This window comes from Pagrus major, chromosome 22 (assembly GCF_040436345.1).
Source record: "Pagrus major chromosome 22, Pma_NU_1.0".
Lineage (NCBI taxonomy): Eukaryota > Metazoa > Chordata > Actinopteri > Spariformes > Sparidae > Pagrus > Pagrus major.
In genome coordinates this window covers 8,193,712-8,217,133 of record NC_133236.1, presented here as the reverse complement: position 1 = coordinate 8,217,133, position 23,422 = coordinate 8,193,712, and the positions used below count along the sequence as shown (strand labels likewise).

At 41.2% G+C, this 23,422-nt stretch overlaps 1 protein-coding gene across 3 annotated transcripts in view; it reads left to right on the top strand.

Annotated features, from left to right (window-relative positions):
* The window catches only part of myo6a (myosin VIa), a 148,156-nt gene extending 125,083 nt beyond the window's left edge, over positions 1 to 23,073 (top strand). The window contains exons 28-35 of one of the 3 annotated variants that reach the window (XM_073493302.1): positions 687 to 847; positions 1,278 to 1,313; positions 2,604 to 2,639; positions 4,007 to 4,045; positions 8,013 to 8,116; positions 11,911 to 12,042; positions 18,112 to 18,330; positions 22,726 to 23,073. In XM_073493302.1, coding sequence (XP_073349403.1) covers positions 687 to 847; positions 1,278 to 1,313; positions 2,604 to 2,639; positions 4,007 to 4,045; positions 8,013 to 8,116; positions 11,911 to 12,042; positions 18,112 to 18,330; positions 22,726 to 22,925 — 927 coding nt within the window. In that variant the 3' untranslated portion in view covers positions 22,926 to 23,073. The remainder of the gene's footprint in view (positions 1 to 686; positions 848 to 1,277; positions 1,314 to 2,603; positions 2,640 to 4,006; positions 4,046 to 8,012; positions 8,117 to 11,910; positions 12,043 to 18,111; positions 18,331 to 22,725) is intronic. The other 2 variants (XM_073493303.1, XM_073493304.1) reach the window with 2 other exon arrangements.
* Positions 23,074 to 23,422: the final 349 nt, after the last annotated feature.

Genomic DNA, 23,422 nt, shown 5'->3' with positions numbered 1-23,422 from the left:
TATCAAACTGTCATGTAATCTACGAGGTGGTTGAATGCTAACGTTAGCTAATGATGCACGGGGGCCCAAAAAGAGTTTTTCCCATGAGCTTACATTTCCAAAGAAGCGTCTGTAAAGAACGGTTACATTTTTGTTGACATCACAACGCCCGTGAGCCGTCAGTCTAATAACGTGGAAAGTCTAGAGGAGCCACAAGATTAAATTATTTTATCAAGTTAGCAAGGCGCTAAACTGGAAGTTAGCTGGCTCGTTCAGCGCAAGTCTGAAGTGCACATACCCCACAATTTTATACCTGGGAAATCAAGCTTTTTTGGCTTCACACACCACTGAGCAGTTTTCATTGCCTTCGAAAGTGTGTACAGATTTTAATTGTTAAATCTCGTGCCCTGAGCTGCCATATGAATTGATTGGAATGAAACCATTTGTGGTGCATTACAGCTGGAGATATCTGACATTTGTAAAACACTGCCTTGTAAAACAGAATTGGTAAACATGCTTTAAAGTTACCGCACTGAAGCCTACATTTGAATGCAGCTCATGGTAGCAGCCATGCTGTGGTGGATCTGACAGATATTTATACCAGCAGATGGTAATTAGAAAACAAATGCAGCCGTAAACTTCAACACTTCTACTCATAAAAATATGTTAACAGCAGCACAGCAATTGTTCATGTAATGTGTGTTTAGATTGAGATGGAGCTGCAGCTGGAGGCGGAGCGGGAAGAGGAGGCGTCTCGGCAGGCCGTCCTGGAGCAGGAGAGGAGGGACCGCGAGCTGGCGCTGAGGATCGCTCAGAGCGAGTCCGAGCTCATCCCCGAGGAGGTGACGATCGACTCGGGCCTGCGCAGGTAACCAACACTACCGCCATGTTTCACTGTAGCCTCATCTTTAAGTTTGTTATGTTTTAAGATGTTTAGAGAGAAGCCAAAGTAGCCTCATTATAAAGTCAGGAAACAACTAAAGTATTTGGTTTGACAGGACAAAGTCAAACTAATCATTCAGAAGGAGCTGATTTGATGCTTCAGTGTTCACATTCTGATTGAAAAACACTGAATGTTTCATGATCCTGAAGCCCAAACAAACTATTGATAATACATCACAATCTGTCAACACGGGAAAGAGTTTGACATTTAGACGTGAAGTTTCTGTCCAACTCTTTGCTCCTGTTTTTTAAATTCATCTCAGACTCCAAATGGAACTGGAGAGAAACCATCATCTCCATTCAATCCTGTGTTTAACCATCTTCTTCTTCTTTGTTTTCTGTTTTCTTCCTCCCAGTAATGGCTCCTCAGTTCCATCGTCCCCAGAGAGAGCGTAAGACCCAGCGACTTAACCCTTTAATTTATTCCCCGGTCCCTCCTGCCTTTGACCTTTCAAACCATAACCAACCTACCAACCAACCTACCAACCCTGCATGCTGTAACAATCTGCCAGCCGAGCACAAAACCCCTGTTCCTTAATGCAACTAACAGTGGCACGAGTTCAATAGAAAACACTTTTGTTTCTTTAGTTTTATTTTTTATTTTAAACAGAAGAATTTTTGTTTTTCCTCATTTGACCAAAGTAAATAGCACCAGTTTTTAATTCTCGCACCAACGTGATTGTCATCCACCAGAAACATGATCAGGGCTCGTTTTTATCAAACTGCTGATGATTAAACCATAAAATCCTCTCCCAAAGAGTCGACTGAGGAGTGAAAATGTTCTTTGCTAATAGTGAAAATACACATTTATTTAACGATTAATTCTTACAACAAGGAGTCACCTGTAAAATCATATAATATAATTTACAGTGTGGCTCTACAGTGATATAAGTCTCAGAGTTACTTATCAATGTAGAGCCACACTGTAAATTATAAGCACAATATTGAGTCTGTCCAAATAATTCCTTAAAGAAAAAACAATGCAACTCCCGAAAGGATAAATAATACAATTGTTTTCCTAAAAGTTGAATTCATGTAAACACGTTTAAACACAAACTTGTGGAGTCCATGCCAGCTGTAGTGCGTGCTGTCATTAAAGCAAACGACGAATACCAAAACACATTTATATCATATATTATCATTTGTAATGAAAAAAAATAGTATTATATTCAAAGCAAATGTAAAATAGTATATCTTGTCTCAGGCTTTTGGACCTCACTGTATTTTAAGTCATAGAATCAAACTGTAAAAAATCTCTTCAGCTTTATTACAAGCGTCTTACCAAAAACCCATTGACTACAAGACGAGGCAAACGGAAATGCAAAAATGCTAACTTATTTCCGGGTCCTGCAGCACTCTATACGGCAGTGCTTAGTTCTTAATGACTGATGCAACATATGATGTCTCAGATTCTGGCCTCTGTAGTGGAGCCTAACAGACGACTTTTAATCAACCTAAGTGATTTAAACATTTTTAAATCAAAAGACTGACGATAAAAGATTTTATTAATGTGACTCTCAGCAGTTTGATAAATTGGTGCCATGTCCTCTGATCAGAGTTTGGAAGGAGAATCACTTCCTGATGAGTGGCGGGGGAAAGGAATCACCTTTCCTCCTCATGATTGGTTTGTTATATTGTTCAGTGCTGCTGCGTCTTATAATCCTCTAATCCTCTTTTCACAGCACTGCTGGAACCACAAAACTCAAGAGCTTGACCATGTAGGTTTCCTCTCAGTACTAACACACCAAACACATTCACCACACTGCCTTGTACATTTGTTTTTATATTTAGAGTGGCTGCATAAATCAGATGCACTCCAGCGTTAGTCTGCCGTGCTTTGCACCATCTGTTTGGGAACACGAGCAGTGAGAGTGTGAACCAGTTCACTGATGCACCCTGAGATGTTAAAGTACTCCATGTTCGGTTTCTGGCTTCAGTTTTCGTCAGTTCAGAGGCCTCAGCCCGACAGCCTCCCTCGCACTTCTCTCTGCACTTAGCCTGAAGCGACCCACATACAAAGTCACTCTGAAAGTTGAAATGGATGCTTCACGTCATGAGTCAGCTGTAGTAGCGTCCACATTACACTGTTACACACTCTGAGGACGCTGGAGTGGTGCATCGTGGTACTTTATACACCAGGTGGTTCCAATTTTACAGTCCTCTTTTTCCGTAAAATGTTTTTTTTCCTTCACTCGATAGTGAGTCATTACAAATATCACTGCAGTGTTTGAATGTTTTCTCGACAAACTGACTAAAAAGACAACTGCGGTCATGAGGCAGGAAGCAAAACATTGTCAAAGGGAGCGCATATTCAGTTTTATTCTTGACCTAGTACAAATTAAATTCCAAACAAGATGAAACTCTTTATAGACAGACAGAATATGACAAAATAACAATATTTAAACTATTTAAACATGTTCAATCATATCAGTCCTGTTGTCCAGAGTTGAGGGCCGTCCACACCAAGAACGAGAACTCAATATCTATTTAATGTTGAAAATAAGTTATACACAGTATGAATTTGTATACGTCTCTAAGAGTGTTTTCTTGTCTACAGTTGTTCATCTTCCTTTTTACCACTTTTATCCACTCTTCTCCTCCAGATATTAGGGATGGGTCATGATTTTTGGATATTCAAATAGTCGTTAAACTAGAAAAAAACAAATACTTCTACTATTTTCCATCATTTTTCCCGTGTTTTTACCAGCGCCTGGAAATAACGGCATTCAACATGGCATTGCGTTATCATTACCAAGCTCCGGTAAAATGCGTGTGCATGGTCTTCTCTGCGCTAGGTCTGTTTAAGCCTGTGCCGCTATATGCTAAGGCAGATCTGAGAATAAACGAATAATGGTCCAATAGTTCCGATGACTATCGAATAGCATTTTTGCTTGAAGTGCCCATCCCTACCATTTATGTTTTTTGTTCTCCCTGTCCTTTTCTACTTTTTCCTAAAACGTCTACTTCCTTGTCCCCGTGTTATTTATCTGCTGTCACTATTTCTGTGTAAACTTGGTTGTTAAAAAAAACAAAACACCACAACAAGATACTAACTTTTTCAAACTGGAACCGTCATGCTTTTTAGGGAAGAAATGGCGAAGGAAATGACTGAACTTCTGGCTCGGTGGGTAGAAACCGCTCTGACCCGTCTTCAGTGAAAATCTCCACAATCAATCTCGAGATCGACCAATTTCTGATTAAAACAAGAATTTGTGATGCGGAAATCCTCCTGAAGAGTTGATTTTGTTTTGACGATCAAAATCTAATGCACGAATTCTGATTAAACAGGGTTAATTCCCTCAATAACATTCAAGATCCACTGAAGGTTACTGATTGTTTTCTTGTTTATCTTGAACCTTTTCTGCTCCACACTTTTCCTCATGAATCCTCTCAGTCGAGCTGCAGCCCCGATGACCTTTGCAGGTGAAGCACCTGCTTGTTAAATCACATTTTAGCTGTTGTTTTTTTTACTCAGCTCCTCCAGTGTAGATCTTTTAGCTGCTTCTGGGTCTAAACTCAGAGAACACCTGGTTTCAAGTCATTTAATTCTTTCACAGCTGCAATCTGGAACTTTAATGAATTCAAAAAGCAGAAAGGATGATTTGGCGTTGCCGCTTTTGATGTTTTCTCACTTTGTTGTTGTTGGAATGCAGTAAAAAAAAGCAATCAACACGACAAGTAATGTGAACAGAAGTCTGGTATTTACTGTAATGATGAAGCGAACAGTGTTTCCACTGTCATCACGAGTGGTGACACTTGAAAAGCCTGATCAATATTTCTTGATAGAGCATGAAAAGTGCTATTTTCAAGACAAAAGCTTTTTTTCTGCGTTTATTTATTTATTTTTTAAGGACTTTGACATCTTCTGAGCAATTTATTTGTATTTTCTCGCTGCAACAGTGACAGAGGCCTGCCTTCATGACAAAGAAAACACAAGTTCTGTTTGTGTTTTGACAGATTTAAAGTAAAAATCACCTGATCTGCTCAACTCATCCTCAAAGCAAAACAACATGACTACCGCAGCATACCGGAGACCGTAATCATACGGTCGCAGTTTGGTTAGGTTTAGGAAACATCATGGTGTGGGAAAAAACAACTTTGTTACTTATGTAACTTCAGATACAAACACACCTACGTTACGTACAAGACCTATGAAAAGTATGACACGTTAAAAGCGAAAGGACGCAGTAACTCACCATTCACTCTCGCTTTTGTGAACAACAAATCTGTGTTGAAATTGATAGGAGGACAACTAGTTAACTGTTAGCACCATGTTTTTATGGATCCCACTGGTTGTCTTACTCTGATCGGTTGTCTTTGTTGGTTGTGTTCTCTACACTTGATTGTTAACCCATAGTGTAGGTGTGGTTGTGTCTTGTGGTTCTGATAGAGTGGTTTATAAGCTGTAGTTTCTCCGGTAAACACACCGACCTCTTCAGCCTTCTTTCCTTCTGCTGTTGCTCCTCTTGGGGTCACTCTTGGGGCAGAGTGGGCGGGTGGCTGTCGCTGGGTGACTAACTAGCCCAGAGACACTGCAGCTGCGACAGCCGAACAGGTCGGTATATTTACTGGGGAAACTACAGCTCACAATCTGCTATATCGGCTCCAATGCCGGCTGTTTCTTTCAGCGTGGCCCACTGACCTTCCTCCCTCTGGCTGTTCAGCTACTACTAGGGCACATAGGGGTGTGTGGACACGGGAGGACAGCTAGTGGGTTTAGCTAACAGAGCTGCTATAATAGCTTACAGTGGAGCTAAGCACACAGCAGGACTGAGAGTTTACAGTAAAGTAATGCGCAGCTGTGTACATTTTGGGGATAAAAGTACTTACAATGCTAAAACTTTTAATTGACAAGTATAGTTCATCACAGATGATAACGACAAAGGACAGAGCATTTTGATTTTGGGATGGTTAAAATAGTTTTTTCGGGATGGTGGTGAAAAGAAGTTGAAAACGTATGGAAATTAGTTGAAAATTGGCTTTTCCAAACCTTTAACAGCATCAGAACAGCCTCAGGTATCAAAACACCTGTTGATAAAATCAGGACTGATAGCAGGTCACAGCCCAGGGTTTTCAATGCTGAAAGCATTTCGATTACAATTTAGATTTTTAGAGCAGTTATAGATTAAAGTAAAGTTTGAAGGAAATTAAAGTAAAAAATTCTTCTATTGAAATCAGCTCCTGTTGTTCTGTGAGGACGAATAGTCATTTCTGACCTTTAATGCTCTCAGCAGGTACATTTGATGCCACAGTTACGCTGCACCTGTGTGTGGCGCAGCACTTTCTCATCAGATTACTGCAGATGAAAGGTCTTTCCTACGTGCGTCCCTCTTGGCATTAGTGCAGGCGTGAATGAGTGATGTCAGTTGAAGCGATGCCAGTCTCTCCTCCTGTTCCTCTGCTCGTTTGTCTGAGGCTAATTGGCTCAGGCCGCCTCTCACTACGGCACAAACACACAACGACAGGAAGTAGGAGCAGAAGGTGACTGACTGCAGCGTTCAGCCGCTTAGCTCGCTGCCAAAACCACCGTGTGCTTCTGGGAACAGCCCGGAATGCGAGGCCAGCTCCCGCTAAGAGCCACCCAATAGGATTAGAGAACACAGCGCAGTCCCGCCTCCGACTTCCCGGTGTTCTAAAAAGGGCAAATCCCGGTCACGGATTAATCAGGCCTGTCAGCGGCGCTGTGAGGAGCGAGCAGCATGCCAACAGCACGACCCACAGCTGGAGAGGAGCTGCACACTTTATACAGTTATTTATAATTTAACACAGCGAGCTGCCACTCCACAACAGCTCCACGCCGTCACGCCAGAGGAGCTGCCTGACTTCCTGGCCACTGAGACAGTATGCATTGTAATGATATCATTCTCAAACCCTCCATAGCTCTGCTATAGTAATCTTTCTCTCTCCTTTTAACAACAATGCTGCTAATCTGATTCCCTCTTCCCCCTCGCTTCCACCTGCAATGAACCAGTTTATCTGTTGTATTAAATCTGTGATTCTTGTTCCTGTTTGATGACTGTCAGGTGGGTGGAGTTTACTAAAAGGTGATACCTGTTAGTTTTCATTGACATTCTGAAAGTTCAGCTGCAGTAATCGTCTCAGATGTCCAAAAATTGTCACCACAGCTGCCCTTTGAGCCTAAATTTCTTGTCTTTCACATACAAAGCTGTGGCTGTTTTAGTTATTATTACCACACCTTTCTAGCCGCAGAAAAAAGTGATGCCTGTACACTTACTCCATGCCACAAAAGTTTAATAATGATGTTTCAAGTACATTGATTAGATTCATCGTCCTATATATCGGAAAAAGAACAATTTTCTCACCGAGGTATTAGTTGAGTTTTGGGTACACGATGACATCACAAAAAAAAACTGACGTTAATAAATTTACTCCAATTTACTAGCTTTTTACTCATAAAATATTTTGTTTTATTTGTGTAACGATCACTTAGCAAATGACAAACTGACCTGAGTGGTGACTACAGCAGAGCACATCTGCTCATGCAGCTACTATAGCTCAACATGGACAAGGGACGCAGACCTATTTCTTTTCACCTGTGAACAACAAAATCAGGAGAACTAGTTAGCAGTTAGCAGACGGTGGGTTTAGCTAACGGAGCTTAAACCTAATAGAGCTAATAGCTTACAGCAGAGCTGAACAGTTGTAAACATCCATCACAGTTTACAGACCCACTTCCTGCTTCGACTTTGATCATCTGTACTTACAATGAGTGGGAAAAAATGTAACATAAGGCCCAGTTTGAAATGAATCAGGATTGTTTTTTTTAAATTAGCCTTGTTCTTGGGTTTTCTGTTGTTTTTTTTTCTAGGATATATGAGTAAACATATAATAATAATAATAATAATAATAATAAACATATACCATGAGTCTTAGCCTTAGAAAATGTGCAGAAAACCCCACACTCTGTAAACTCCACCCATCTACTTCTTCAGTTAGTACAGTACATTACTTGAAAATCCTTTTGGACCCAGACGAAGCGAATAACCCCGCCCTGCTGGTATCCTACAGTTCACCACTGTGGCTCTATGTTGCTGACTTGCTGTGCCCGTCTTGTCTGTTTCCTGTATCAGAGGTCCACAGGTTCAGGCCTCCAAGGCTGCTGCCGGGGCCAAGAAGTACGAGCTGAGCAAGTGGAAGTACGCTGAGCTGCGGGACGCCATCAATACCTCATGTGGTGAGTGTTACGGTTTAGTTTGTTTCCGCAGGTTTTTTTTTTGTTTTTTTGGATTTATATTCCTTTTTCAAATATGTTTACATACATTCTGATCTTTATTCTGCACCACCAAGCTAGCCGAAATGGCCCCTTGAGAAAAATATTAGCCCATGCGTCCATCAGTATCTCAAACTAATAGACACATTTTAATCAAAATTGTCAGAATTCATGGTCACTAGAGGATGAATCCTAACAGTTTTGGTAACCTCCTGACTCTCCCGTGGCCCCAGCCGTAGGTCAGAATGCAATTTTTGATGACCCCATGACCTTATTAGCTCAACCATCAGATCAAATCTTTACCCTGACAATTATTTGGTTCATGTGTCGTATTTTATGAAATGCCTTTGCCTTTTTCCTAAGCAAATTCATGTTCCCCAGAGGATGAATAACCTTTTTGATTTTGGACAACACTCAACCTTTTCTCTGGCACCACCCTCAAAGGAATATGTTGTAATAAGATATCAGATATATAATAACAGGGTGATTGCAATTAAACTGATCCCTCATCCAATGTTGATCACATTCCATCTCCACAGAGGATGAACCAGTTTTATATTTATTGCTACTTTGACTTTTCCTTTTCTTTCTGAGAATCTTTTAATAGCAGCATAGTCTCATTTCCACCAAATGGACAGCTTTGTCAGAAACGTCTGCCACAGCTCACTTTCCACACCACTTGCTTTTATTTTTGTAAACTCTGCCTCATTTTAAGACCACTTCGCTCATGTGGGAGTGAATTGCTGGTCGAGCAGAGTACACCTCTTTTAACAAAACTCATTATGATGATACCACAGTTGTACCCACTGTATTGCTCTGTCAAACAAACCCTGACAGTACCAGATAGTCTCATGATGAACATATCAGACTGCTGCTGCTAGTTAACCTTTACACTGACATTTAAAAGTAGAGGATGATCTTTTTCAGCCAGTTTAAAGGTGCTGCATGTAGGAGTTTAGTGTTATTGAATCCTTACCACATTCATCCGGAAACATGATTGTTAGGATAAAAAGTGAGACAGATTCTGTCACTCACATCCAACATTAGCATATTTTGTGCCATAATTATTCCAAGGTCACTCAGTCAATTTGCCAAATGTCGAGGGCGACACCTTCAGACATCAGGGCAGCTATAAGCACATTAAAATAAAGCACTAATGGCTGATGATGCAGTAGCTCCTACAAGAGCACACACCTGACACACTGTCTGAGTATTTTGTGTTTTTTCTGAACAGTCTGTTAACTTTATGGTATCATATCACAACTTGTCAACAGACCGACCTCCTGGTCAATTAAATCACAGATAAAACAAAGTCGTCAGTCCTACAGGATCCTGACAGTCGTCCTCCTGAGTTTACACTAATGTGCACCAGTATATACATCGATGTGCTGTTTACATGCAGAACAGTCTCAGAATAGTTTCTTCATCATCAAGCACTCCCTCTTACATACTCTGTTATATAAGAAATATTGTAGCATAGGCAATCACTGTTAATTGGGTATCAAATTCTCCTCTTTAATACATTGGGGGGACGTGTCATGCGCAATTACAAGCATGCCAAATGCTGAATAATAATATTAATGTGTTTAAAAATGAAACATTTGAGAACACTTCAATGATAAAATGTGTTCCTCAGTAGAATAAGGCTATGGGCGACAGAAATATTTTCTTTAGAGAACACAGTCACAGTTAATTAAGACGCAACAAATATGAATTTTGTTATTTTTGCTGGCTTTTCTAGTCATTGATTTTGGTCCACCAATTTAGTTTAGACTGAAACATCATTATAAAACGTGGTTTAGACGTTCATGATCCTCTCTAGATGAATAATAACTTGGGTGATCCTCTGACTCTTAATCTAGCACCATCATCAGGTCAAAATGATATATCCATTTCTTTGGTTTAAAACAAAATTCAGTTCAGTTTTTGAACAACTGTTGAGATGCTTGTAGGGACATATTGGTACCTTTGGAGGGAACCACGCGAGCTGTTTCCCTCTGTGTTCCAGATTTTATTGCTAAGCTACACCAACCAGCTGCTAGCTGTAGCTTCATATCTAGCGTACAGATGTCAAAATGTCAACCAGTTGCTTTTAGTAACATTTTAAATCCAGGATTTTCACTTGTAGTGAAGTGGACTACGGTTGTTGAGTTTGGCATTATTGATGTCATTATCTTGGTTTTATGGAGCCAGAAGTGATTTTATTTGGACGAGAGGGTGGAGCCCAAGGACAGGCCACTTGTCAATCACAAGGAAGAAATGCCTTAAATCATCCCCTGCTTTATTGTCTGTTTTATTTACTACATGAACATCACGCTATATTGAAGAAGACATAGACCTTACGATTAAGACCATAAAACTCATTAGGAAACTGTTTGCTGAGGTAATAAATCAAGTGAGAAGTAGGGTCACTTTTGAAACCAGTCCCATGCTGGCTATTACAGAGAATGCAGGTTTAAGACACTTCAGCATCAGCTTCACTTTTCAGACTCAGTGACTGAAATAAATAGCTCAATAACATTTTAAATAGAGGAGGTCAAAGGTCAGAACAGCAGGCTGATAGTGGATGAACAAATATTCATGCCTCCTTGGGCTGATTACGCTTCAAATGATAGAGGGGAGTTAAAGGTAAAGAGCCGAGGGGAGAATCTGTTTTCTCTCCATATTATTGAGTTTAACCTGAGAGCCCACCTGTCCTTACCCACACAGCAGGAAGCGTGAAGGACGAGGACAGGAGGGTCGACACCTGCAGGCTTCCCACAAATTAATGTGTGTAGAAGGGGAGCCTGCGGGCGGCCGCACATAAACACACCGAAATGACTCGGTTAGCTGTTAACAGGCCGCTCAGCTCGCCTCCCAGACGGAGCAGGAGATTGAATACTGATGTGATCACGTCCGCCTGCCGCTCATGATGATCTGCAGTGGCGGAATAACACAGCGACGAGGGGTTGTTGACACCTGCCACGTTCTAGTTTATTCTGCGGTGATTTCAGCGAGGCACAGTAAATGGAAGTTGTTGGGTTTTTTTCCTCACCATTTGTCTGCCTCCAAAGTATTTTTGTTCAGTTGACGTTACCTAAGCACTTAGTGTGCATTAAGCATCTCATTGCACACTGTTAGCCCTCGCGCTTTGGATGATAAATTGAATGTTTTTTGTTTTTTTCTTTTTTCCCACTAAAGTCATTTATCTGAATCATCCTGCTGGAATGTGTTATCTTAATGCTGCGGCCTGTGTAAAATGTCTTTTGTCAGTCTCTCTCTGTGTGAGTGAGCACGTACACACACTCTATAGATTTTTTGTTAAGATATTAATGAGCTGTGGCAGTTTGAACGTGAAATTAACAGAAGTTAATGTGTCTGTCGATATTGGTTGTGCAGAGGTTTAACAGTTCATCATTTTGGTTTCATCACTGACACTGTTAAATATGTGGACACCCCTACCAATGTGCTTGATGATTGGAGATGTCTTTCTCATTGTCAGCAAAATGACTATGCACCCTCCTTGTTAACCTGCCACCTCTGTCATCCCCACAGCAGCTTATAACTTGAATATATAGATAAATGGTTGAAAGGCTCAGCTGCTGCACTTCCTAGAGGTCTTACTACGAAAGCCAACTTGACCAAACTTACAGGGGAAAGATTCTGTGTTCTTAAAGGTCGTCTGACTAGACGAAAAATAAATTCAAATTCTGACATTTACTTGTAGTACAAGTCTCAGTATTTTGTTTTTACTGATCTCACTGATCCGTCTCCTCCAGACATCGAGCTGCTGGCCGCCTGCAGAGAGGAGTTCCACCGCCGGCTCAAAGTTTACCACGCCTGGAAGTCAAAGAACAAGAAGAGAAACACCGAGACGGAGCAGCGAGCGCCGAAATGTGTCACAGACTACGGTAAGACAAAAGGACACTGTGTGCTGTTGTTTTCAGGAAACGGAGCACCAACAGTTTTTATTAACATCTTTTTACAAAATCTTTTTTTGATATTTGTTTCTCAGCTCTTGAAGCTCCATTTACAGTTCAGTAACATCCCTCTGCTGCTCCTATTGAGATGTTTTTTCAGTAACAAGTACAAGTGAGGGAATATCCACCTCTTGTTTTTGTTTTGTTTCATTTGATTTATGCCTTTTTAATGTCCATAACCCCCGCTTGAAAATCCCACACAAGACTTGAAAACCGACTATCATGAACGTCTCAAAAAATCTGGAGATCACACAAAACATTTGAGAGGAGGACTGAGACAAACTTTGTCCTGATACAGTGCAGAAGCCTCATTTCCACCTCTAAAGTTAGTCATAAATGTGTGTAAACACACATACATCAATATTAGCCTGCTCCACTGATTAGACCAATTTTAAAAGCAATTAGAAAGAGCAATTTTATTGATTAAGTGAAGTTGTTATAAATCCCGGAGCAGTCCTCACCAGTCACAACTGTTACGTACAACTCTTTATAGAATGGAAATTGATTAATTCATCACCAGTGTCAGCAAATCATGCTTCGATGTAAACCTGTAATCACAATCTGATGTTTCTCCAAGAAAATGTCTTCATACCTATCTTTTAAAGTCTGATAAATGTGGACAGAAGCCTCAGATTTCAACCCGACTGTCGTGAGAATCCGTCATATTTAACACTGACCCACTAAATGAAGCTGAACTCTGCGCTGCGTTCAGGGTCACTGACAGTTCCCTGAGTCCAGACGATGTTCACACACGAGTAACAAATGGACTCCGTCTGTCACCTCTCAGCCGCCATCGCCTCATCTCCTTGTGCCACACATCGTGGAGTTGTCATGACGACAGAGAGCTCTCATCCTGAGCCGTCTATTGTACGCTCTGCTCTGACTACTGATTGGACCGCGGGCCCCACACACCCACTGCCATCCTTCGTCCTCTGCTTCAACGTGAGAGTCACGGCTGCTGATCGGCCTCGTGGACACAAACAGCACTTTAAAATTAATGTTTATTAATGAGCGTCCAGGTTCTGTGTGTGTGGGCAGGTAAATCTGATGTCTGAGGGGCTTCACTGTGGTCAACCCTCTCTACAAACAACACACAGTCTAACATGTTTTATATAGTTTTAATTAATTACACAAATGCTGGAGAGGTCAGTCTTTAAATCTCTAATAATAACCTCCGTCAGTGAGGATGTTTTGAATCTATGTTTGTATGTTTTTGTCTTAACATTAAAAAAATTAGAAATGATCCCTCTGGATTAGCATCACACGTCAGTCTCAACAGCCTGTTCTGATCCGTTCACTGTCGTTTTTATCATACAAACAGAATCACATGATATATTCGTTGTTCGCTGATACAGTCATTGTTTGTTCTGGTCTGTTCGTGGGATTTTGTCAACATAAAGCAAAATATAGAATATCAACTTTTCTTTTTTCTTTCTTCTTTTTTTTACCAGTTCTCAAGTCATAACCACTGGAGAGAAAACAGTTTTGATCGGACAAAATGGATCACCAGAAAAATAATATATCCTCACTTGCCCCTCAGGAGTTCTCGTACCATTTTAATAAATGTTTTGTTTATTTTTCACATTCTTCAACACATTCTTCTTTGTTGCAAAGATGCTTTTCATTCTTTCTTCAGACTCTTCTTATCATTCTGTCACACATCTGAACACATCTCACTAATAAACATCAGATAGTGATAATAACGAGGAGAAACATCATCAGAAGTCGTCTCAGCCGCGTTCGTTGTCGACACTGTTTATATCTTCATGTGTTGTCTGATTCATTTTTTCTGTCATCATGTCTGTTGCTGCTGTGTTGCATCACTTCCTGCAGTGTACGTCTGTGTAACCTGGCATGTTTACTTTCAGATCATGCACCTCCTGTGAAAAAAGCATGTAAGTGGTCCTTTAGTGTGTAACGCTACTAACCACAGAGCTGCAGCCCCTCATTAACCTGCCCCCCCCCCAACATGGTAGAGGTCTGCTCTAACTGGGATCACTGCTGGCCTCGGGTTTGTTGCTTTGTGCTGCTCAGTTTGATGAAGAAGTTGGTGGTGGTGGAGGAGGAGGAGGGTGGATGAGTTTCCAAGGCAACCGCTGCCTCTATTGAGACGTGTGTGGAAGAGATCATTTGAGCGATATCGAGGCACGGCGCTGCTGTTTCGTCTTTATGACCGGTGCGGCGGTGCCAGCTCTGGCCCATTTTGCGAGACGCCTCCCAGACAGCTATAAGGCTTTGATAAAGAGCCGAGGTAATTCCTCCGAGCTCTTAAGGCTGCCGTTATTGATACTCCCATACGGAGAAACTCTCATGGACGAGAGGAAGACAGAAGGCTTTCGGGGCAGTTTGCCCGGGTTGTGTTTGGCGGACGGATGATAGCATCACGTTTACAGGAGCGTGACAGGAGGAACAGGCCGCTGCGCCCGCTGATTGGAAGAGAAATGTTGTAAAAGGTGTCGTCGCTCAAGCAGCAAGTGGACGCTTCAGTCCATTCACTCCTGACTTAATGAAGATTGTAGATACGCACCAACCTGTTCAGCTGTGTGAAGCTTCCAGGACGACTATCAGACCAGTCGCTGCTGTTACAGGTCGACTGATGTCGGTCTGAAGGCTGAAGCTGCTGATGTTTGTGTGTCAGTTTGACCATTTTCCTGCCAAAAGAACATTTGATCCAGAATTATATTTTCATTACATTGTTTAGACCATCTGAGAGTCTTCAACTCTCCACTGAAAAGGGTCAGTTCACCCAAATCACAACAAACAACACACATCAGTTTGAGTATATAGATTCATAACTTTCAGTTTTATCTACTCAGGGTTTGAGATCTTCACAGTTCACTGCAATACCAAGCACAAGAGCCAAGTGTTAGCAGGTGTAAGGGGTATAAATATAGTGTCAAAATGAACCAAAGTTGAGCAAATTCACAGATCTTGCTGAACGGTATATTTAGCTGTTACAGAAGCAAGTGTGACTGTTCTTTTAACATCACAGATAAATTGCAGAAACTGTATCATACAGTATAAATCTCTATATCTAGAAAATGAAAACAAAACTACCACCAGTCGAAAGTTGGATTATTTTTCTTCCTATTTGGGTGAATTTACCCTTTAAACCTCTGGATATGTTTCAGTTTTTAGAGGACACATTTATCTGCTAATTTACAGCTGAACAGATAAATGAGATGTTGCCGAACGACTTTCAGTTTCAGGTTTAACCAACTTCGACTTTGACACGTCTGCGCTGACAAACAAACATAAATTTGAGCTGAAATCACAGATTCAGTGTTTGCTTTCTGATCTTTATCCCCTCGAACGCGTCACAGACCCACCTTGTTTTCGTCGGCCTTGAAAACTTGAATGCGGCGCTCGACCCCCTCGGTGAGTCACTGCGGCACTTTGATAGCAGAAAGCGGGAAGTACGACAAACAGTAATCAACACGCTGAGAGAATCCTGGGGGGAGTTAAGTTCAAGCACCTCTCTGGAGTGTTTCTACCATTCTGCTGCTTTTTCCAAACAAACAGAGCTGATTCTTTTTGTTGAAGTTTTGGGATTTTTATTTTCAGTCTGAAAGTTGTCGGTGAAGGGAGGCAAAATCGAAATCTTGGCTGGCGTCCTTCTTTTTTTCAGTTTTTCCTGTTTTTGGAAGGTGGTGTGAGGGCGCCATTTTGTTGGTGATGGTGACGCGATGTGTTGCTCTGAAGCAGATGGCTGCTATGTGTTTTTTAAGACGCTGCAAAGATTCATTTTAACAAGGTGATAAAATCTTGGAATCAGTTTTAAAGTGAAGACGAAGATCCACGTTTCTCTTGCTTTCATTACTCTGCTTGAAACATGGAATAAAATAAGGAAGCAGAGACTTGTTCTTGTAACAAGCTGAACTGGGAACAAGAGATTTTAAACTGAATTCAAGATGACTTGTTAGAATGAACTTTTTTGCAGAGCGCTGGTTCCTTATGAGGTAGAAAAGCTTCTTCAATCTCAGTAGATCCTTATTTTACGCTCCACTTTGTAGACTGATGCAATTAATATACGTTTTATGTTTCACATGAGAGTGCAAACCCCTCCATAAACACCCTCCACGCTTCATGTCCCGCTGATTTCTTCACTCTGCCATCAACCCTGCTGTGATCTCTGCTGACCCTCCTCTAACAGCAGGACTCACCGACTGACCCTAAACATGGAGAGCAGGGAGTCTCTTTATTATTCAGAGCTGATCCGAGAACAGCGGAGCAGGGATTATTGTTTACAAGCAGCGAGATAATGGAGACGTGAGAAGAAACGGATGTTTAAAAAGGAAATCCGAGCCCTTCAAGTCGACTGATTTGGATTCTCTGTTCCATGTTTATTTTGTCATCTTGCATGAGCCTGTTTCAGTGCATCCACCTGTGTATTAACATCTTATAATGAATTCAAATTTACCTTTTAAAAGCACTCTCAGGTGTAAGTAAAGCTGTTCTTCATTAATGCTACGTGCAGTTCAAAGGCTGATATTCCCTCGCTGCTATGTTGAAGCTGTTTTAAATGTAAGTTGTTAACAGCAGCTCTGGGGATTACTCAAGAGTCGAGATGAATTTAATTGTCATTATGCAACAAGACTGTATAATGACATCAATTTGTAATTCCCAAAATTAACAAAAAATTATACAGACTAATTATAAATATTAATCAAGTCACAAAATGTGGCAGAGGTAGCATTAGATAAGAGGCGTCAAATGATTGTGAATTACTGACGTTACAGTAGATCGCCCTCAGTTTTCTGATCTTTCAAAATGACCGACAGCCTTCAGATTTTTCCGTCATTGTTAAAAAAAATCTGTCAATTACAGAGAATATTCAGTTAAAGTGAGCTTTGCTTCATGGTGGAGTGTTGAGGATAAACTGAGGAGTCTCACAGCCTGAGCAAAGAAACTGCTCTGTAGTGGTGGTGGTACGGCAGCAGATACTTCTGTTGCTTTTGCCAGAAGGCAGCAGGCGGCTGGAAAATGTTCCTGCAAAGACGAGATGCTGCTAAACTTTCCGAACATTGTTTTTCTATTTGATCAACAGAGATTCATTTTGTTCATCTCCATTAGAAACTGAAACGTTCTCAAAATGAACGAGCTGAAAACATCCTGGGAGCTTTCATGCCTTCAACTGATTTTTACTTAGTGACACCAAATAAATTAAGATGTAGCTATGTTATTTAATGCTAAGCTAACTAGCTACTAGCTTTATATACTAGAACTAACACGTATAGCTAGTAGCTGGATTTGTTTTTTGGGTCAGGATGTGCAGATATACAGTATTGGTAATTTGGTGTCCTGGTGGTTTAGTTTCCCACTGAAGCCAACAGACGCTCAGCATCTCCTCAGCCTTTATTATCTTATTTAACATCTTTTTCTTTTCAAATTGTTTTTATTCAAGGATCTGAATCAAAAGTAAAATCAAAGCAACAGAATATTCTGAAACCAGAAATAAGTTCCAGGATGGCGTAGGCAGAAAAACAACTGTTACTCTCACTGTATTGTCCTCAACATTCTTCTCACGTGGACATTTTGAGTTGTTAAATTAAGTTTTCCCAAACAGAACAGAAATGTATTCTGTGTTTGTGAACAAAGTTCTCTCATTGAAATCTGAATGCTCTCCAGGTACTTTTCCAAGCAGAAAACTGTTTTTCCCTACCATTTTACATCACTCAAATGTAGCCCCACATATTCCAGACTTTTATTGTGAGCTTCTCTTTTCTCTCTTCTTCTGTGACGAGGTCAGACTGGCCCCTGCTGGAGCTGGGAAAGACAATGATTTGCTCAAGGGTACTTCAGCAGGTCTCTGATGATTGTCTCCATAATCTTTTCTAAGTTAATACACAGGTTTATAAACTGAAGGGGCTTTTGATAACTAAATTTTGACCATCACTCCCATTAACTGACCCCAGACTGCATGTAAACACGGTCCCTGTCTCCTGATTGGTTGCTATCATCTGTGGAAAACACCTAACTTTTTTTCCATCCAATCAACAGCCCAGCAGAATCCGGCTCCGCCCATCCCGGCCCGGCAGTACGAGGTGGCCATGAACCGGCAGCAGCGCTACTTCCGCATCCCGTTCATCCGGCCGGGTGACCAGTACAAAGACCCACAGAACAAGAAGAAGGGCTGGTGGTACGCTCACTTCGACGGGCCCTGGATCGCCAGACAGATGGAGCTGCATCCAGACAAACACCCCATCCTGCTGGTGGCAGGTCAGTACAGCACCGAGGTGTGAGGATGGATGAAAGAGTGGTGGAGAGAGGTACTACTAGTGGATGGAGAGGGGGCTGGCATCCTCCCTCAAACCACCTGCTGTTTACCTTCCAACATTAACAGTGATTTCTGAAACAGTCCTTTAACTGAGACGGAGGTGGAAGAGAGAAGAAGGTTCTCATTGTTTCAATCAAGCGACCGTTGATTTAACCAGCTGAAATGGCTGAACTGTTGGACTTTTTAGACTTCTTTATTCCGTAACAACTCCACAAGGAGCTGTATGGACATAGTTACAGATACATAACAAAAGAAAAGAAGTTAAGTTGACAGTGGCACACAGTCTTGTAGATACACATTTAAGTAGTAACTTAAAAGTGGCCATTAATATTTTAACAAACTGAGATTTGTTAACTTTTTTACTAGAAGATTTTATGAGTTGTAGCTAGTAAGCTAATTAGCACTAACTTCATAATTTGATTTAAAACTGTCTCAAGCTTCTTTTTAAAACAAGAAGGCTTACAAGAGATCTTACATGACTATATTTTAGCAAATTATGCTAAAAGATTGAGGCTAAAGCTGTTGACCAAATGTCCCTGTCAGACTAGCCGGTTATCAGCCATAGCTAGCTAGCAAACACAGCATGAAAATCAGCACCCTGCAGAAGAGATAAATATGCATTTCATGGCTATATAGTGATGTCATGCTATAAGATTTATGCTAATTCTATTTGCCAATTATGACTGGCAGATAAGCAGATTGTTAGCTATAGTTAACAAGTTAAATAGCAACACGTATGAAAATAAGAATCCTACAGAAGGTTTATGTGCATTTGATGACTATGTACCTGATATAAGACTGAGGCTAAAGCTTCTTTGCCAATTGTCTGTAGCAGATTAGCGGATTATTAGCTGACGCTAGCTAGTTAGCTAACAACCTACAAAAGGGTTAAATGTTCCCAGGCTTGAACTGGGCTTTTTCTCTCATAACCTGTAACCTGCTTAATGATCTCATTAGCTAATGATATGCTAACAGTTTGGAGATGACGCTAACCCATTACCATGGGTAACTAGACAACCGGGCATGCTAACGTTAGAGTGGATAATCACACCATTCCTTCAACCTTTACTTTCGAGTTTTTGGCAGATGTTGTGTTAAATGGAGGCGATGAAGAGGAGGGAGGGAGGGACGGTAGGGAGGGAGAAAAAGAATGAGGGAGGACTGAAGGACAGAGCGTTTGCAGACACATGGAGCAAAACGGATGAGTCGATACTCTGACGGCGACAGGAACAAAAGAAATCAAAAGTGACACTTCGTTGGCCGGCTTTAATAAATGTTCAGGAATTTGACTTTGCGAGAGAGCAGCAGATTCATCATCATCATCTCTGATCATAATGCACAGTCAGGACGTTCACCGCCGGCCAGGCTTTTATTTTTCAGGAGTCCCATCGTGGACGTCCGATATGAATCAGCGAGCAGGATTTTTAGCTCAGTTCTTGTCGACTCTCATCAGAACAGGACTGTGACAAATGTGAAGCGTAAAGATTCATGTTATGTGACGTGACTTTCTAGTTTTGAGACACATATTTCATCAGGTGTTTGTTTTAGAAGGATTTGTAGTGCAGAGCCACAGTTTTACAACCCACGCAACAAACCCATAGGAAATAATAAGAGTCACCTGATGTTGCAGATACATTTAAAATCGAGAGAGAATTTCAAATTTATTGTTTTATTAGTGAAGAGAACAAAAACATTAAAGCTCCTTTATCCTTGGAGCCACTGAGTGGGTGGTCAGGTGTGCAGGTTTGATTGACAGCTGAGACATTATTTTCCCTCAAAAGCAGCAAAAGGTCATATTATCATAGTTTACAACAAGTGGAAGAAAACTTGCACTTCAGTTTTAGTTAAATGAATTCATAAAGCTGCAGTCATGGATGCTGGTGAAGACAAAGGAGGAAGGTAAAGTTATTCACTGATATATCACCACAGATTCTGGATTATTTGATTTGATGCAGCAGGAAGTTTGTTGATGTAATGAAGAAAACACATGATGACGTGTTGTCCAGCCTGCGTAGAAGTCTTACCTGCAGCTCACATAACAACGATCCATTTTACTCGCAGCGTTTTGATCTCTTAGTCCAATTATTTCTCTCTTTATGAGCTGGTTTCCAGTTATGACAGCGTTGACAGGATTCTATTCATCTATCAGTTCTGCTGTTAACTCCTCAGAAAGTGTGCAGAGCTGAGTGAACTCTAAAATACAACTTTTATGTTCTTTGAGGGAGCTAATTTATCAGTGCACCAACCAAACAAACCTTTCCTCATCTAGAAGTACTGATTCAACGTCTTTACTCCAGTAAAAGTAATAAAGTACAGGCTCTGAAATGTACTCAGAGTATCAAAGTAAAGAGTCTCCCTCTGAAGGACATTTCTAGTGGCCATTTCTGGTCAAAGCTAACTGAACGTCACGTCATATTAATATAATTCAAAGACTATTAAACTTAAAGGTAGAATCAGTAGGATTTGTCCCAGCTGTTCCTAAACGCACCACAAAGACAGTTGATTGTTGAGTCTCATTCCCAGGACGTCAAATAGCCACATTTTGTGTTGGTAAAGCGTCCCGAGCAGCAACAAAGTGAGAAAATAAGAAAATCCAGGCAGAAGGCTGCAGGGTCTCTGCAGATACGAGACAATAACACGCCTTTTCTCCCCATTCCAGTCTCTCTCTGTCTGTTTCTGTCTTCTAAAGTCTTTGTGTCATCTCGCTACGTCTGCCGTGCGTGATGTGCACTGATAGGTTGGAATCAGTCTTGTGATGTTGGGAAGGCGGCGTGCCATGATGGAAAATAAAAATAATCCATAATTCCCCTCAAATGCATCACCTTAAAAAAAGTCTACAGTAACGAAGTATTTGTACTTGGTTAGTTCCTACCTCTGGTTGAATCGCTTCTCCTATAAATTGGAAATAAATAGCTTTGTTTGCAATGATAGTTTAGTTTAATGACAAAATGAAACAAGGTTTTATTGTGTTAATATTCATACTGCCCCTTTAAACAGCTGATTTAGCTGCTGAATTCTGGACTTTGAATAAAAACTGGAAGAACAGAAACAAGTGAACTTCAGCAGACTACATATTTCATCCCCGGCAATTTAAATTCAGTCTCAGTATCACACACTACATCTGCAGCTGTAAAGACAATAACAGGTTCCAGCAGCGTGTTAGCTGTAGTGTTATATGAGGTAGTTACTCACCCACAGACTGCTGCTGTCTGTGAACACTGGCCTCCGAAACACCACCTATCTCACCACAATGAGCTTTTTTTTTTGATTGACGACCACACAGTTTTCAAACTTCACAACGTGCAGCGAAACCCAGAACTCACAAACATCCTTCAGCCCACAGCCGAGTCTAATCCTCTGAGTCAAATGAAGTCGAGGGAAACGCCGGTAGGAGTCGTGAGGTTTTAACTCGTCGACGTGCACATATGCTCAGACAGATGGGTAAACAAAACAACTCACCTTTTTTTTTTTTAGTGTCTGTTTTCACTCGTCGTCTGGTTCAATCTGTGAGTTAACTGCTTGTTGTAGCACGAACGCTGTTAAGACACAGACGGGTGTTTTCTATTCTGTGGACTGAGTTCAGCCCTCAGGGGAAGGTGAAGGTCGTCTGTGTGTTGTTATATTTAATAATGATTCTTACAGTATGTTAAAAAAAAACACTTTACACCTCCAAGTTAAAGGATTTAATCTCATCAGAGGCCCAGCTGTTTAACATTTTAGCTGCACAGGTTTGTCATTTCTACGGAAGCCCTGAGGGACAAGTGGAGACTTTTTTTATGTGTGACACCAAGTGGGGGAAAAATCAGGAGGAAAAAAATGTATTCATGTGTGAAAAGGAGTGGGAAGTTTGTTTTTTATGGAGAATTTGTTTTGTAAGGCATTTCTTGGTAATTGTTTTTGTAATTAGAGAATATATATATCAGGAGAAAAAAATGTTTCATGATGAGTTTTTACAAAAGAAAAAAGAATATTGGTTTACTTTTGAAGAAAATAAATTTCTCCAGGGAAAAAATTGTCACTAGGTTTCAAACATGAAGGAACTTAGAAAGATTATCTTGGCAAAACTTGTTTCACACCAGTTCTCAAGTCATAATCACTGGAGAGAAAACAATTAGATCAGACTTGGAAAATGGATCACCAGAAAGAAAACATTTCTTCACTTGCCCCTCAGGGCTTCCGTACACATCTCTGCTCATTGTTGTAGTCATGGTCACTGATTCGTCCAATTTCCAGCTGCTTATCAGACGATTATTAATTGCAGTTCTCTGGACTCCTCTAGTAAACGATTAGAGTTTGTTGTTTGGAGGCTAACCCTGAGTCATGTTTTCACGTTGCAGGAAAAGACGACATGGAGATGTGCGAGCTGAGCCTGGAGGAGACAGGCCTGTCGAGGAAGCGCGGAGCCGAGATCCTCCCGCGGCAGTTCGAGGAGATCTGGGAGCGCTGCGGCGGGATCCAGTACCTCCGCAGCGCCATCGAGAGCCGGCAGGCGCGACCCACCTACGCCACGGCCATGCTGCAGAGCATGTTCAAGTGATGGAGCCTGGGCCTCTCGCTGCAAACAAAGGGACAAACGCACCAGCTACCTAACACAGATGGCGTGTGAGCGTACTGCACCAGGGTCTGACCGGCATTCAGCCATTTCTCTCAACTGTCCTTTTGTTTTTCTTCTGGTGTCGTTTTTTTTTTTTTTTTTTTGGGGGGGGGGGGGGGGGGTCCTCTGGCGGGGGAGTTTCGCGGTGAACCCTATGCAGAAAAATCATACTAAATTATCACATCCGGTGTTTTCCAAGGAATTCTGTTCTGCGAGTAACTACGAGGCCTTAACACTACTTTAACAGGGTTTAATCGCCAGAAGTAGGATTTTTTTTTTCTTTTGTTCGAAGCTGCCTCCCCAAACATGAAAACTTAATTCCTTTGTAATTATGCATTCCTGATTATTACATTGAAGTCTCACTGGTGTGTCGCTTCCATCTTAACAGCTAGCTGGTGATCCCTCTCCGACTTAAACCTGCTGTTTACATTGTCTTCATG